General features: G+C 51.4%; 1 protein-coding gene across 1 annotated transcript in view; it reads right to left on the bottom strand.

The window, feature by feature from the left end:
- The window catches only part of Cdh23 (cadherin related 23), a 382,497-nt gene that overhangs the window by 280,890 nt on the left and 87,672 nt on the right, over positions 1-13,935 (bottom strand). Inside the window, exons 4-6 of the mRNA XM_029482781.1 lie at positions 10,991-11,133; positions 10,287-10,334; positions 10,067-10,159 (exon numbers count right to left, since the gene is read on the bottom strand). Coding sequence (XP_029338641.1) covers positions 10,067-10,159; positions 10,287-10,334; positions 10,991-11,133 — 284 coding nt within the window. The remainder of the gene's footprint in view (positions 1-10,066; positions 10,160-10,286; positions 10,335-10,990; positions 11,134-13,935) is intronic.

Genomic DNA, 13,935 nt, shown 5'->3' on the forward strand with positions numbered 1-13,935 from the left:
GGGACAGGAGTCTATAGGAACACAGGGCATCCCTGTTACTTCTCTGTAGGCATGGCTAACTTTTCCCATCTCCCTTTGGTAAGGTTTTATGTTTACATATGTGTATGTGTGCCCATTTGATCATGTGCCATGTATGTGCAGGTACCTAAAGAGACCAGAAGAGGGTGTTAAGATCACCTGAAGCTGGAGCTATAGGCAGTTGTGAGCTGCCTGACATGGGTGCTGGGAATCAAACCACTGTCTGAACCACTGAGCTTTAGGAATCAAACCACTGTCTACCAGCCCCTGAGCTTTAGTGTTTTAAAACTGTGTTATTTATTTAATGGGGATGGGTATACGTTTGTCATGGTGTGCACGGGGGTAGTCAGACAGCAACTTTTAGAGGTTGGTTCTCTCCTTCCACCTTTATAGGGATTCACTGTACCAGTCCCTCTTCTACTATTCTCACGTGTGCACACATGTTTTGTGTATGTGTAGGTATATGTGTGTGTTGGGGTGGGTGTGAACCTGTGTGTGCATGTGTGGGAACCTGAGGCTGCTGTTGGAATCCTCCTCTATCTCTCTTCAACCTCATTCATTGAGAGAGGGTCTCTTGACCCCAGAGCTCACCAATTGTCTAGTCTCCTTAATCAGCTTGCTCAGGGGATCCCTATGTCTGCCTTCCAACAAGAATCACGTGGTCACTGTGCCGTCCCGGCATTTATGTGGGTTCTAAGTATTCAAGCTCTGGTCTTCACACCCACACAGCCAGCCCCACCCATGTATATGAGTACACTGTAGCCATACATGATTGTGAGCCATTATGTCACTGCTGGGAATTGAACTCAGGACCTCTGCTTGTTATGCCCTGCTTGCTCCGGCCCAAAGATTTATTTATTATTATTATTATGTGTGTACACTGTAGCTGTCTTCAGACACATCAGAAGAGGACGTTAGATCTCATTACAGATGGTTGTGAGCCACTGGGTGGTTGCTGGGATTTGAACCTAGGACCTCAATGCTCTTAACCGCTGAGCCATCTCTTCAGCCCCCTACCCGTGTCTTCCAATGCAAAATTTCTACATTTTCCATCTCCTACTGGGCTCTTGGCTTCCGGCCACTGATCCCTGATACCACCAACTGGCCAAGGCAATGGAGCTCACCTGGAGAGCTCTCTCTATTTCCAGGAAACCTCCTGAGTTCTCTTGGACCATCCACAGTCAGAGGTACAGTCAAAGGTCACCCTTGTGCCTCCAACTGGACTGTTGTTATAACTCCATGTACACCAGCTTTATAGATAAAGACACAGAGGCTCAGAGTGGCTACTGGGCCACCCAGATTGGCAAAAAACTTGCATTTATGAATCCATCATGAGGCGCCCCAGCAGGGATCCAAGATCTGTGACACAGCCAGCCACAGGTTCTCCTGACATGGAAATGCCTAGGCTGCTCCTTCTTGTGGCCTCCTGGGACCTAGTATTTTTAAAGCCAGCCCTACCCAGGTCTTCCATTGTAGAAGGCTAGCCAGGCGGGCCCATGTGAGAGTGGAAGAGACCATTAAAGAGACAGGAAATCACATGAGACAACAGCTGGACTCCAGGCTTGGGACATCAGGATGCAGCCACCCTTTCTTTCTGTATCAAGGGTCATTATTGGAAGGGCAAGAGGCAATAAACTGTGCCCTGGCACATACCCGAGCATCCCTGGAGCCCTGGAGGTGGCTCTGCAAAGTCCCTGCTTTCTGTTCTGTATCTCAGTATGGGACTGTGGCCACTGACAGAAACTTCTATGAGCCCAAGGACTCCCAGCTAGAACTGACAAAGAAATTATGTCACTGAAAACGTTATTTGTCTTTAAAACCGAATAGTCATTTTAATGACACCTGGTTCCTTTCATCTTGTGGTGTTCTCTTTCCTTGTGTGGAAAATGCAGAAAGGGTACCTCTGAGCCTGGTCATGCTTCATATACATGAGTGAGAGGTTCATACATGGGCCTTGGGGGAATCCCGACTTCACTTCCCTGAACAGAGGAGAGAGTCAGGAACCTGTCTGAGTATGTTTGGGCCAAGCTCCCTGGGCTCAGCTCTGGGACCCACTGGTGTCCTTCCTGGTAGCTAAGAAGGAGGAGGAGGTGGCTGAGGACAGGATGGAGGCAAGTCTGTGGGGAGACAGTCACCTACTTCTCACCTACACTGCTACCTGACAGCTGAAATAGCATCAGCCTCTGGGTACCTACTGGCCCACTAGCCCAAGAGCATCACAAGGACTATGACTATCCAGCCTCAGGAGGACACCAATGGGGCTGGGCCTTCTTGCATAGAGCTGGGTCTGGGTGAATTTGCGACTAGACCCCGTTGACCTGTGTATAAAACATGAAGACAGCTTGGCTTTTATGAAGCAAAGACACGAAGCACAGTGCTCCTGGCCCCTTTCCCTATTCTGGCCTAATCAGGATCTCATCCCTAGAGCCTGCAGTCAATCACAAGCAGGCACCAGAAAGGTGCACAAACACACACAAGGATGTTGTGAGTGGGTGGTGGTGGAAGTCCTTGTAGGAGCGGAACATTGCTGGAGACGGTGGGGCAGACTGCACATATGCCCAGAGGGCATTGCCATAGACTGTCGTGTTATACAAGTGACTTCACTTGGGGACCTGGGGTAAAGTCAGCAGGCATATGCGTCTTGGCCCCTGTTTCCTTCAACGATAAATGTAAAACTCGAGTCTTCTCTTTCTCAGGGTCGTCATGAAGATGAATGAGAGCAGGGGTGGGGGTGGGGGGTTGGGGTGAGTGTCTTAGGGAAAGACACACCTTTGTGTGTGTGTGTGTGTGTGTGTGTGTGTGTGCTCCTGCATGGGTACACAAGCTGTGGCACATGTATGGAGCTCCGGGGACAAACTTGGGTGTCAATCCTTGCCTTCTACCTTGAGACACAGTCTCTGTTGCTAGCGGTCACATACACCAGGCTAGTTGGCCCATACACTTCTGGACATTCTCCTGCCTCTGCCTTCCATCTAACTGTTAGACACTAGATTACAGGTATAGTCTATTATCCCCAGCATTACGTGTCCATTGGGGATTCAAACTCAGGCTTCAGGGTTTACTCATTGAGCCTCTGTCTCCCAAGACCTGATGGGAATATTTAAATGTGCTCTACTCTCATTTTCTCTCTCTCCTCTCTCTCTCTCTCTCTCTCTCTCTCTCTCTCTCTCTCTCTCCTCTTTCCCCATTCTCCCCTTGCTCCTCATCCCCTCCTCCCCTTCCTCCAACCCTTCCTCTTCCTCTCCCTCCTCCCCCTCCTTCTCTCCCTCCTGCCCCTCATCCTTCGGACAGGCAGTAGCTGGGTGCACAAGGGGCATCTCTGCTGCCAGCCCAGGGCTTGCTGTCTCCGCTGCTACAGGCTGTGGCATGCACCTCTGCTGACAGAGAGGGAGTCCCAGGGATCTGTCACTGTGCTGACAGAGAGAGGAGACCAAAGCCGTGAGTGGGAGGGTGAGTAAGAGCCTTGGGGTATAGAGACATCGCAGGCAGGCTGCCTTCTTGGGGAGGTGGCTGCCCTACTGTGGCCAGCAGAGTCCCAGGCCAAGATGATTTATAGCTCTCTCTCTCTCCCAGATCAATAGGGCACTGGTTACAGATGCAGAGGGGGCCGCAGGCACCGTAGCCCCGACATATAAATTAACACGGTCTGTCAAGGGGCTGCCTTCCCTGGCGTGGGGGAGACGACACTATCGTGAGTAAAACTGACACCTCGGAGGGGGTGGCAGCCTATGCTACCTGGTAGCAGGAGGAGCCCCACTCCTACCCCCCTGCAACCTGAGGATGCAGTTCATAAATCATTCACTGCTACTTGCACACTGAAGGCATGGAGGTCAGCTGGGGTACTAAGAAGTTGGCCTCCTTGGGTCCTCACGTGCTCTGGGCTCACACAGTCAACAATTTGTGACTCCCTACACATTTCTGCATGGAGATTCTGAGATCCATGGACCAAAGGCCACCAGCTTTGAGCACAACTACTTTGATATTATAGGGGAAAACGAGGGGTGGGGTATGCATGGGTCTGCCATCCCAGGTCAATGCAATGCCTACTCCTCACATCTATATGAACACCATAAAGGGACATCCACATTGGGAAAACACTCTGGCTGACAAAGCCCCTGTATAAACTCTCCTGCCATATTCAGGAGCGCCACTAGCCAGATATGTGACATGACGCTGCCCATCATGAAGTCCAGCTGTGGCGAGCCACTCACTGGGCACCATGCCCATGCCAGGGCCTGGGTTGGTACTCAGCAGAAGCAGCTGACCAAGCTTCATGCTTGCTCTATGTCATGGAGATAGTTAATACAGATGGTAACCATCACAGCCTAGCCACTTGCCAGAGATGTTTGTCCTGGTCTTTGTGCTGAGCACTTTGCCTGCACACAGTCATCTCCTTGGGCTGTTTTGAGAGTGTATGTAAAGAATAGAGTGTGAATGTTTCTACTCCACAGGTGGAAGAGAAGCAGCTGGCCCAAAGTGATGAAGACCAAGTCTGGCTCCTCCTCCTCTTCCTCTTCCTCCTCCTCCTCCTCCTCCTCCTCCTCCTCCAGGTCTTTTCTAGCTAAGGCAACACTGAACCTTTCTGTTCTCAGCCCTGCTTCCAGAGTGGAAACAGCAAGAGCAACCATCCTAGCATCATGTTCCCAGCATGCTTGTCTGAGTGAGAATGGCCCCCTAGGGATTCATATATTTGAATGCTTAGTTCCCTGTCAGTGGAACTGTTGGTAAGGATTAGGAAGTGTGGCCTTATTGGAGGGGGTGTGGCCTTGTTGGAAGAGGTGTGGCCTTGTTAGAGGAGGCGTGGTCTTGTTGGAAGAGGTGTGGCCTTGTTGGAGGAGGCGTGGCCTTGATGGAGAAGGCATCCCCTTGTTGGAAGAGGTGTGTCAGTGGGCACAGGCTTTGAGGTTTCAAAAGCTCAGACCATTCCCAGTTAGCTCTCTCTGCCTCCTATTTGTGGGCCCAGATGTAAGTTCTCAGCCCCTGCTCCAGCACCATGTCTGCCTGCCTGCTGCCATGTTCCCTGCTGTGATGACCAGGGACTCACTTTCCTGCCTTAGTTATTTATTTTTCTACTGCTGCACTAAGATCCCTCAGCTAAGACAACTTACAGAGGAAAGCGTTTAATGGAGGCTTACAGTTTCATAGGGTCAGTCCACGCCCTGGTCATGGGGTCTCACCACAGTAATAAAGTATATAAGAAGATAACAAAAGATTCCAGAAAATACATGATGTTAGTTACCTACTCTAATGAACTCCTACACGTCCTACAAGAACCTAGCACACGCACACACACACACCCCACATGCTTCCATTAGCCCCCACACACAAAGCTGTCATGGCATTTAATAAGTTGAGGCACATTTAGACACCACTCACTGGGTTCTCTCTTCATAAAATGACCTTCTCTGAGGATGAAGATCTCACACCATTCAGCACCGTTTAGGCTAAGAACTCCTCCCACCTACATTAGCATGGGCCCAGTGATTTTACTGATGGCAAATTTCATCCTCTATCTTCTAGAGAAGATGACAGAGGTCCAAGCTGGGTCTGGTGATGCGGGCTTGTAATCCCAGTTATTCTGGAGCCTGAGGCAGGAAGATGGAATGGTCAAGGGCAGCCTGGGTCACTTGGTGAGACTGTTTCAAAACTCAAAAATGAAAGGGGGCTAGCTATGTGGTTCAGTGTTAGCGCACTTGCCTAACGTGTAAAGCCCTTTTAGACAGACAGACAGACAGACAGATGAGACATGGGGCGTATAGGGAGGGATGAGAAAGAGTATGAATACAGAGAATAAGTTGCTCATCAAAGTAACTGGAAAGTCCAGGAACCCACTTTCCTCCCCTGCATGTCCATGATGTCTAAGAATCCTGGGTCCCGCTCAGTAGCTGTTCAAAAATGTTTGTTGTATTCATGAAAAAAAAAATAAAAGGTGCATTGGAGATCAGGCTGCGCGATCCCACCTGGGCTTTGACGGCTCAATTGAGTTGAACTTTAATGAGTTAGGTTTATGAGAATAGAGAGAGGCAGGCAGGCAGACCATAGGTACCAGATCTCTAGTTGAGAGGAGTCACCCGAGTGAGGTGGAAGGTACGTTGTGACCAGATGGATAAAAGCTGGAACTGCCCAGCTGAGGAGGCTCTACTTGTTCAAACATCAAGGACACAGTGTCCCTGAGACTCCAGGGGACTCTCAATTGCTTGTCCCAGAAGCCATCAGCCCTTTAAGACTTCTAACCTCACACTTACCCTCCTGCCCAAATACCCCAGCATCAGGGTCACCTCCCTCGGCGCCCTGCAGGACTGAGAACTGGCCTCCAGAGAGCGGCAGGCTGGGCATCTCTGAAGGTCAGCGAGGCAGGCCGGGGCCCCACACCGAGGTAGTGGAGCAGTACCGCTGGGCACAGACACAGGCAAACACGTTTGAGCAAATTGGCAGGCCATAAAAGTCTATTACAGCAAATCAAACAGCAGTCAGCGTGACAGCCATTAGGCTGAAATGAATACACGGGGGCTTAATGAGGTCTGTCGAGGCTGGCTTGGTGAATTAAGTTGCCAATTCGAGCCGGATTTCCCTTTTCTTTACAGACTTGAAAGCATCTGAGCTCCCTCGTTAGAGCTTCGACAACTGAATTGCAGGGCCTTTCGCCCTGATAAAATGGATAATTACACGGAGAGCCGCTTAGCAAGGGGAGGAGAGTGGGCAGGAAGGAAGACAGCACAAACAAACGCAAACACACACCTGTCTGCTTTCTCCCGGCTGGCAGAGAGGTTGGACCCTTAGAGGTACCAGGCACGGGGCTGTGCGGGCTGGGGGGTTGGGCTTTGGCTTAAGTACCTCCCACTTCACTATTCCTGACCTCAGAGACTGAGGTCCCTATGGGCATCGTGGGTGGATAAAGGGTTTCTTCCTAGTCAGCTGCTCTCGGCAGCTTTCAGAAAACCTCGTGGTCACTCTGTGAAGTTCTCTAACCTAACCCTAGCTGGGCTCATTGTCACCGGCTTGCAGATTTCTAGTCTCCCTAGTATGGTGGCATAGGCCTAGAGTGTATTTGAGGCCAGCTTAGGTAACTTTACAAGACCCTGTCCAAAAGAAAAATTTTAAAGGATGGACAGAGCCCAGCAATGGGTCATGGGCTTGCCTAAGCATGGGCTGGCTGCAGCACCCATATACAAAATCAGTTCCCGAGGCTGGCCCTCCTTGGTCTACTGAGGCCAAATCACAGGGGCTAGGACGATACCTCTGAGCAGTTTCCCAGGAAATTCTGCTGGGGCGCTGGGGGACACTCTGGTTCACCCCATTTCTAATATGCATGCTAGATGTCTGGAAGTGCATGGTCCTCCTGCTTCTGCTTGTATGCCTCCTGGCACGGGGAACTCACTGGCAAGGCTCAATAGCCATGCTATTCTGACCACACAGACCAGGGCCCAGTTGGGGACACTGAGGTTAGGAAGTTAAGGGTACAGTGTCTTAAATGTTCATAGAGGAGTTGAGTGGATGGATGGATGCAGTCTAGGAATTTTTCCACTATCCCCGAAGCATAAGAAAATCCCAGGAAGAAAAGAGCCTGCCCTGCTAGGCTCCACCCTTAGAATCTTGGTAGGCCAAATCCTGGTCAGTCCCTAGGTGAGCAGCTGCATCTACCCCCAAACACACACACACACACACACACACACACACACACACACACACACACAAACACATGCCAACAGAAAGGCTATGACAGATATAAAGTCTTACCCAAGCAGTTTGCATGACAGGACCAGAAGCTAGGTTCCTTATCTCTACTGTCCTTCCTCCTGGAAAGCCACCTCCTCCAGGAAGCCTTGGGAACTCCCAGTCACTGTGGTAGCTACCAGGCACTCATTTCCAGCAGGATTATACTGTACCTGCCCCTCCCTCCACCCCATCACATCTACAGTCTCCCCCTGCTCCCCTTCCAGGGCTCCCCCTCCACCATTGGATTTGTCTCTCCAGAAGACCACAGCATGTCCAGGGGACACACAAGTTAATGAGAGCATAGAATTCAAGCCTCCATTCCAGGCCAGAGGCCAACAGGTCCTGTGCTGGTTCCCCAGCTGGAGCTTGAGCCAAGTAGCTCAGTTCCAGCTCAGGTGACCACACCAAGTCCAGGCTGGGCCATGCCAAGATGGCTGCATCTTCATCTAGCTGATACCATCTAGCTGGAGGCACCCAAAGCTAGCATCAAATTTCAGGACACAGAAGTGACCAAAGAAATTGCGCAGGCCTTCCTCTAGCACTGTGTACTCTCTGGAGCAGCCTTCCTCAGCAGGTCTCTGTGTCATGTCTTCATTCTTAGAAGACAAGGAAGACTAGGCCCAGAAGGGTTAAAGACAATGGTGGGCAGGGGTCTTTCCTGGGGCTATTTGCCTTGAGCTCTTACAGTCTCTGCTTAATGTAGCCTCTCAGGCCTCCAGAGAATGGGAGCTACACAGAACCAAGCCAGGGCAGACACTGGACAATCTCTGCTAATTGAATTGTACAAAAGAAGCCAAGAGACTTGGAGGACCCCAGGGTGGGGGTTCCCGCAGGGGTGGTATTCTGTAGGCTGCATCTCTGCAAGAGGCAAGAGGAAAGAACTGGCCTCCAGCCCAAGGGCCGGGGAGGAAGGGACAGGACTGCTTGTCCTCCCGCCCCTGCTGTTGCCTGCCATTCCCTCTCCAGGGAGGACAGAGGACAGCCGGTCCTGCCAGGACGGCAGCTGAGCAATGGGCACAAGGCTCATTAACTCTGAGCCATGCCCTTGGCTTCTGAGTCCAGGCTCGGAGCGCAGACTGGCACGTAGAGGCCCTTAATTGAATTAGGGGCACTTCCAAGTGAGCTAGAGCCAGGAGCCAAGCTGCTGTCCACAGGCATGGCAGGGTACCATGCCCCTTCATGCTAATGAATGTGGGCTTACTCTCTCTCTCTCTCCTGCCATCCTGTCCCAGGTGAGGAAGGGGCACAGGCACCACTGGGTAGTCCTAGTCAAACAGGTGTCCTTCCATCCTCCAACTGGCACACGTGTAGAACCCTTGGCTCACCACTGAGTGACGACAGCCAGGACCTCTGGGATATGAGACAAGACCCCTTCATCCTTCAGGGAATTTTTGCTGCCCCAGGGGTTAGGGTCAATGTTACAGCTGTATGACCTTGGGCAAGTCCCTCTCCCACTTAAGCCTAGGGAATTCTTGCCTTTTCTTGTTTACTATATAGTGACAGATGACACATGTAGGTGCCAGCCTACCCTTCCAGGGTATCTTCATCCTTCTCACCCCGGCTCTTACTGCTGCCACCTGCCCCCCCCCCCCCCGCTTCAGCCCTGGGGGCAGGACTGAGGGACATCCAGTTAGAAGCTCTTTATCAGTTTCCGTCAAGGTCTTCTCATAGCTAACCACCAGCTCTTAAGACTGCCATCAGCCACTGTGGTGAGGGGACAGCCAGCGAAGAGAGCCCTGGTGCCATCGGGAGCCAGCTTATTAACGAACCGTTTGTAATACAATAATTTGTACTTCTCAATTACCAGTGATGGCTTGATTTTACACACATGCACTCATGCAAACATATCCGGAGTACACAGAACAGAAGCTCGGGAGACTGCAGGCCAGACCACACAGATAGGGACCTGCAAGTTCCTGAGTCCTGCAGGAACCGGATTCTGGCCAAGGCAAGCAAGTCTGCAGTAAGGCCTGTCTGTATGCCCTGTCTAAGACTCCCAGCAGGCTGCAGATAGTACAGAGGGCATAACACTTGCCTCTCTCAGCTCCTGATCTATTATTAACTCCAAGTGGGGGTGAGCTCTGCCGGGGGAGGGGGGTCCGGGGGAGGGGTAGATAGGCCTTCTCTCAGGCCTGAGGCTCTATCCACCAGCCCACAGGATGGGTGACTCTCATTGACCTCGAGTAGAATCTGAGCTAGAGTATGAACAGGAGACAGTTCCATCTGCTTGTACTCAGAGATTGCCGCACCTACTACCCAGCCAGACTGGAGAACAGCCATAGTCCCAGAGACCATCATCCCTGAGCCCTCACATGACCTAGAAAGAGCTCACCTCGGGGATGCGCACGCTGTAGGGCTGGTTGTGGAACGTGGGTGCATTGTCATTCACATCTCCAACTTGGATATTCACCTTCCGAGTGATCACCTGGGGAGAAATGTACAGGGCTCAACCAGGTCTCTCCCCTCTGGCCTCATCCCACCCACCCATCCCAGAGATCTCAGGAGTCCAGGAACAGCCTTTCCAGAGCAATAGGGCTTCAAGAGATACTCACCCCTTGGTGGTCACTGACAGAGAACTCCACTGTGAACTCAGACTTAGTCTAAATGGAGAGGGAGGGAGAGAGGGAGAGAACAGAATTAGAGAGGCTCTGGGTGTGGCTACGCGGTCTCTAGCATGGCCCAGGACCTTATGTGGGCTTGGTATCCAAAGGTGTCCCTACAAAGCCAGCACTATCCGTCAGTACTTGGGGAAGCAAGTGTAGAATCTGAATCCGTCCTGATGATGGCAAGTGAACTAAGTCAAAGAATCATGGGTGCCATTCTTGGCTGTGTCTCCGTGTGTCTGCAGGATGTGGGAGCAAACCACTGGACACTTCTTCTGTCACCATGTCCTGAGACATGGGAGAGGACAAGGCCTGGGGATGTGTTCAAACCTTCATTTTCTAAGGACGACCATGCTTGTTGCTCTAGAAGGATCTGCAGGGGTTGTTAGACTACTACACCCCACGCAAGAGATGGCTTCATGGCCACTTCCCTCTTGCTTACCCAATGCTACTCCTGGCTCAGAACACTCCCATCTGACCCAGTCCAGCCCCAGGTGTAACAGAGGCCTGGAAGAGAGCTACCACTGAGACAAATGGATCCAGCAGAGGTCCAATGGGACCTTGGAAGAAGGTTCTCCCCCCAAAAGATGGTGAGTCACCCACCTCCATTGTCCCCCAGAAAAGGGCTGAGACTCAGGAGTCGCATGCCTTACCTCTCTGTCTAGTGGCTGCCGGAGCCACACCACACCTGTGTCAGGCTCCACGGCAAAGAATCGGGAGGCCTCCTCCCCAGACACGCCAAACACCAAAGGGTCATTGTCCATGTCTCGGGCGAGCAGCTGGGTCACAGAAGAACCTGGAGTGATTGAACAGGAGAGGAAAAGAAAACAGAGGGGGTCACATTCATTTCTTCCATCTTGCTCAAACAAGAGAGCAAGCATCCTTCGGGGCACAGCCACCTCACAACTTCCAGGTCTTCCAGAGGCCAAGGATCACCCCCAAACTTCCTAAGCATCACTGGGATGCAACCACGCTCTCCACTTCTGTCCTGGACCACCTGTTAGCCAACCAAAGCTAACTCCGGGGCTTAACACTCTCATTCCATTGGGTTGCTGAGTGGGCCATCTTGGCACCCACAAGAGTAGCATGCCTGAGGGTGAGGCTGCCAAGGAAGCTAGCAGAGCTTACAGAGCTGGAGAGGGGATTCCCACTGGGAGGGAGGTGCATGGCCACAGGGCCAGGTACCAGCTCAGGCCTCTGGATGGCCCAGCTATAGGTGCCCCAACCTTCCTTGCTCTTTAGTTCCCTACTTCTGTTGAGTTGGGTTTCCATCTTCTACAAAGAGAAACACCTTGCCTAATTCATAGTATTTTGCAAAATATTCCAACCTTCATCTGTGCACCAAGGCTAAGAAGATATATCACTCCAGGACTTGCCCTGGCAGGGTCTGGTTCCTGTCCTCAAGAAGAGGACCAAGAAGTAGGGGTAATATTCAGGACGCAGTGCTCTGGACACAGGCCATAGTAGGCATCAGGATGGTGGTGCATAGCCTGGCTCAGAAAGTTTGGCACAGAAAAGCTTATCCTGGGGCTCCCTGGCTCCCTATGGTTTTCCAAGAGGATGAGCCTACTGCCCCATCTGCCTATGATGAAGGGGATTCTAGCATAAGTGCCAAAGCTCCAGGCTGTCTGGGAGATCTGGTCACCTTAGCCTTAGGAGGCCCTTAAGTCCCCCAGGTGTGCAGTGTGAAGTTTCTGAAGGGAAGATGGAGCAGCAGCATCTCCAAGCCTTGGCTAGGGCCATCCCACTTCCTTTAAGGGCTTGGCTGAACCTGCGAAGTGGGACAGATGCTATCTCTTCCCCCAAATACTGACTTCACATCTAACCAAGAGCCCCAAACAATAATATGAAGGAGGGGGGGGGTACTGCAAGGCTGTGGTTCAGGAGCTTCTGTCAGGAGGCTGATCATGGGACAGCTCTAAGCTGACAGTGACAGCCGACTCTTGTGAGCTCTGAGAAGAAGCAGGCGAGGAGCTCCACGTTCCATCTGCCTGCCTCGTAATGTCATAATTTCTTGCATCCTTGTGGTTAACAGATGTCAGAGCTGGACTCCATAGTTAACCTGAGATGCAATTCTTCCATGGTGAGCAAGAATTTTACCGATCTGTTCCTATCAGGCCCCAACCAGGATCTCAAAATGGGAGGCTTTTTTTGATTTGTTTGTTTGTTTGTTTTGCCTGTTCACTTGAATTTGCCCATTCAATCCTCCCACAACTCCATCTGGAAATCATTATTCTACCCATTTTATAGATGAGGATATTGAGGTTCGGGGAAAGAACATAGCTTCTCCACATGTCAATCAGCAGAGGCAGACAGCATGTGTGGCGATGGAGGCAGTAAGAGGGGCATTATAAGAACAGGGAACAAGGTCAGAATAGCTTGGAGCCCAACGTCCCCGTCTTATATAGAGAGAAGCCAGACCCAGGAAGCAAACACCCAAGCTGGACAGTGGACAGTAGATGTGACCTCATCTTTGCTCTGAACACCTACATGCCAAGTTCAATGCCCTTTTTTGCCCAAGCCAGAGGGATGAGGTGTGTGAAAATCGCAGGTAAGTCAAGCTCACCTGCCCCAAAAGACCTTATTTTCAGATTCAATTGGGAGCCAAACAGACCACACACTCTATTCTTAAAAGATGTACTCTAAAGATGTGCAGGCATTTCCAGCTTTGACCCTGGTTTTTGTGGAGGTTGGGGGGACAAGGACTCCCCACGTACCCTGCTCCTTAACAGTATAAAGATCTACAGCCTGCAGCCTTCATTCAGCAGGCCTCACCTGCCCGCCCTGTCCTGACCTAGGCAGAGGGCTCAGTGAGGATAGGCTCTGGTTGGCTAAGGGGATTGTGGGAAGGCTACATCAGCCCTGCAGCCAAGGTCGCGTGACTGAACCTGATATCCCAAATGGCTTTCCCAGGCCTGACACTTGGGTCCTCCCAGGGAGGGGGACCCTGGGAAGGATAGGGATGGGGCCATCAGCTGCTGTCACCCACCCTGTAATTTCCTGGACTTTTATCCATTTTCTCTTCAATTATGTGCTGTTCAAAATGGTCTTTTGTGGCTTCCTCCCAGGCTCTTTCCAGATCACGCCTTCTTGGTGTCCCAGGTAATTGCTACTGGCTTTTCTAAGCGTACTAATTAAAGGTGCTGATTTAATATTATATTTAAGACAAGACACCCCACAGTTTTCCAGCTGGGCACCTCCTCCCCTGCCCGGTGCTCTCGGCTGCTCTGCAGAAGTGACCAGAGCTGGCTTCTCTGGAAAGCAGGCAAGCCGCTCCAACTGGCAATCTTTGGTCATGCCGTCCCTACAGAAATCTGGTCTGTCTGTGGGACTTGGCTCTACCCCAAGCCCCCCAGATCATTCTTTACAGGATTACCATCCTGTCCGGGAGACCCTGGGGTGGTGCGCATGTCCCACATAGCCGTTGGTCCCCACCTGAAAGGTGACAGGATGTTGGATGCAGAATACTTGGTGTGGTTTAAAGAAAAAGTTTTGGTGGGCTAGGGTTACAGATCAGCTGATAGAGCACGTGCTTGTCTAGCATGCCCTAGGCCTGGGGTTCAATTCCCAGTACACCATGAACCATGTGTGGTAGTAT

The sequence above is a fragment of the Mus caroli genome, chromosome 10, assembly GCF_900094665.2.
Source record: "Mus caroli chromosome 10, CAROLI_EIJ_v1.1, whole genome shotgun sequence".
Lineage (NCBI taxonomy): Eukaryota > Metazoa > Chordata > Mammalia > Rodentia > Muridae > Mus > Mus caroli.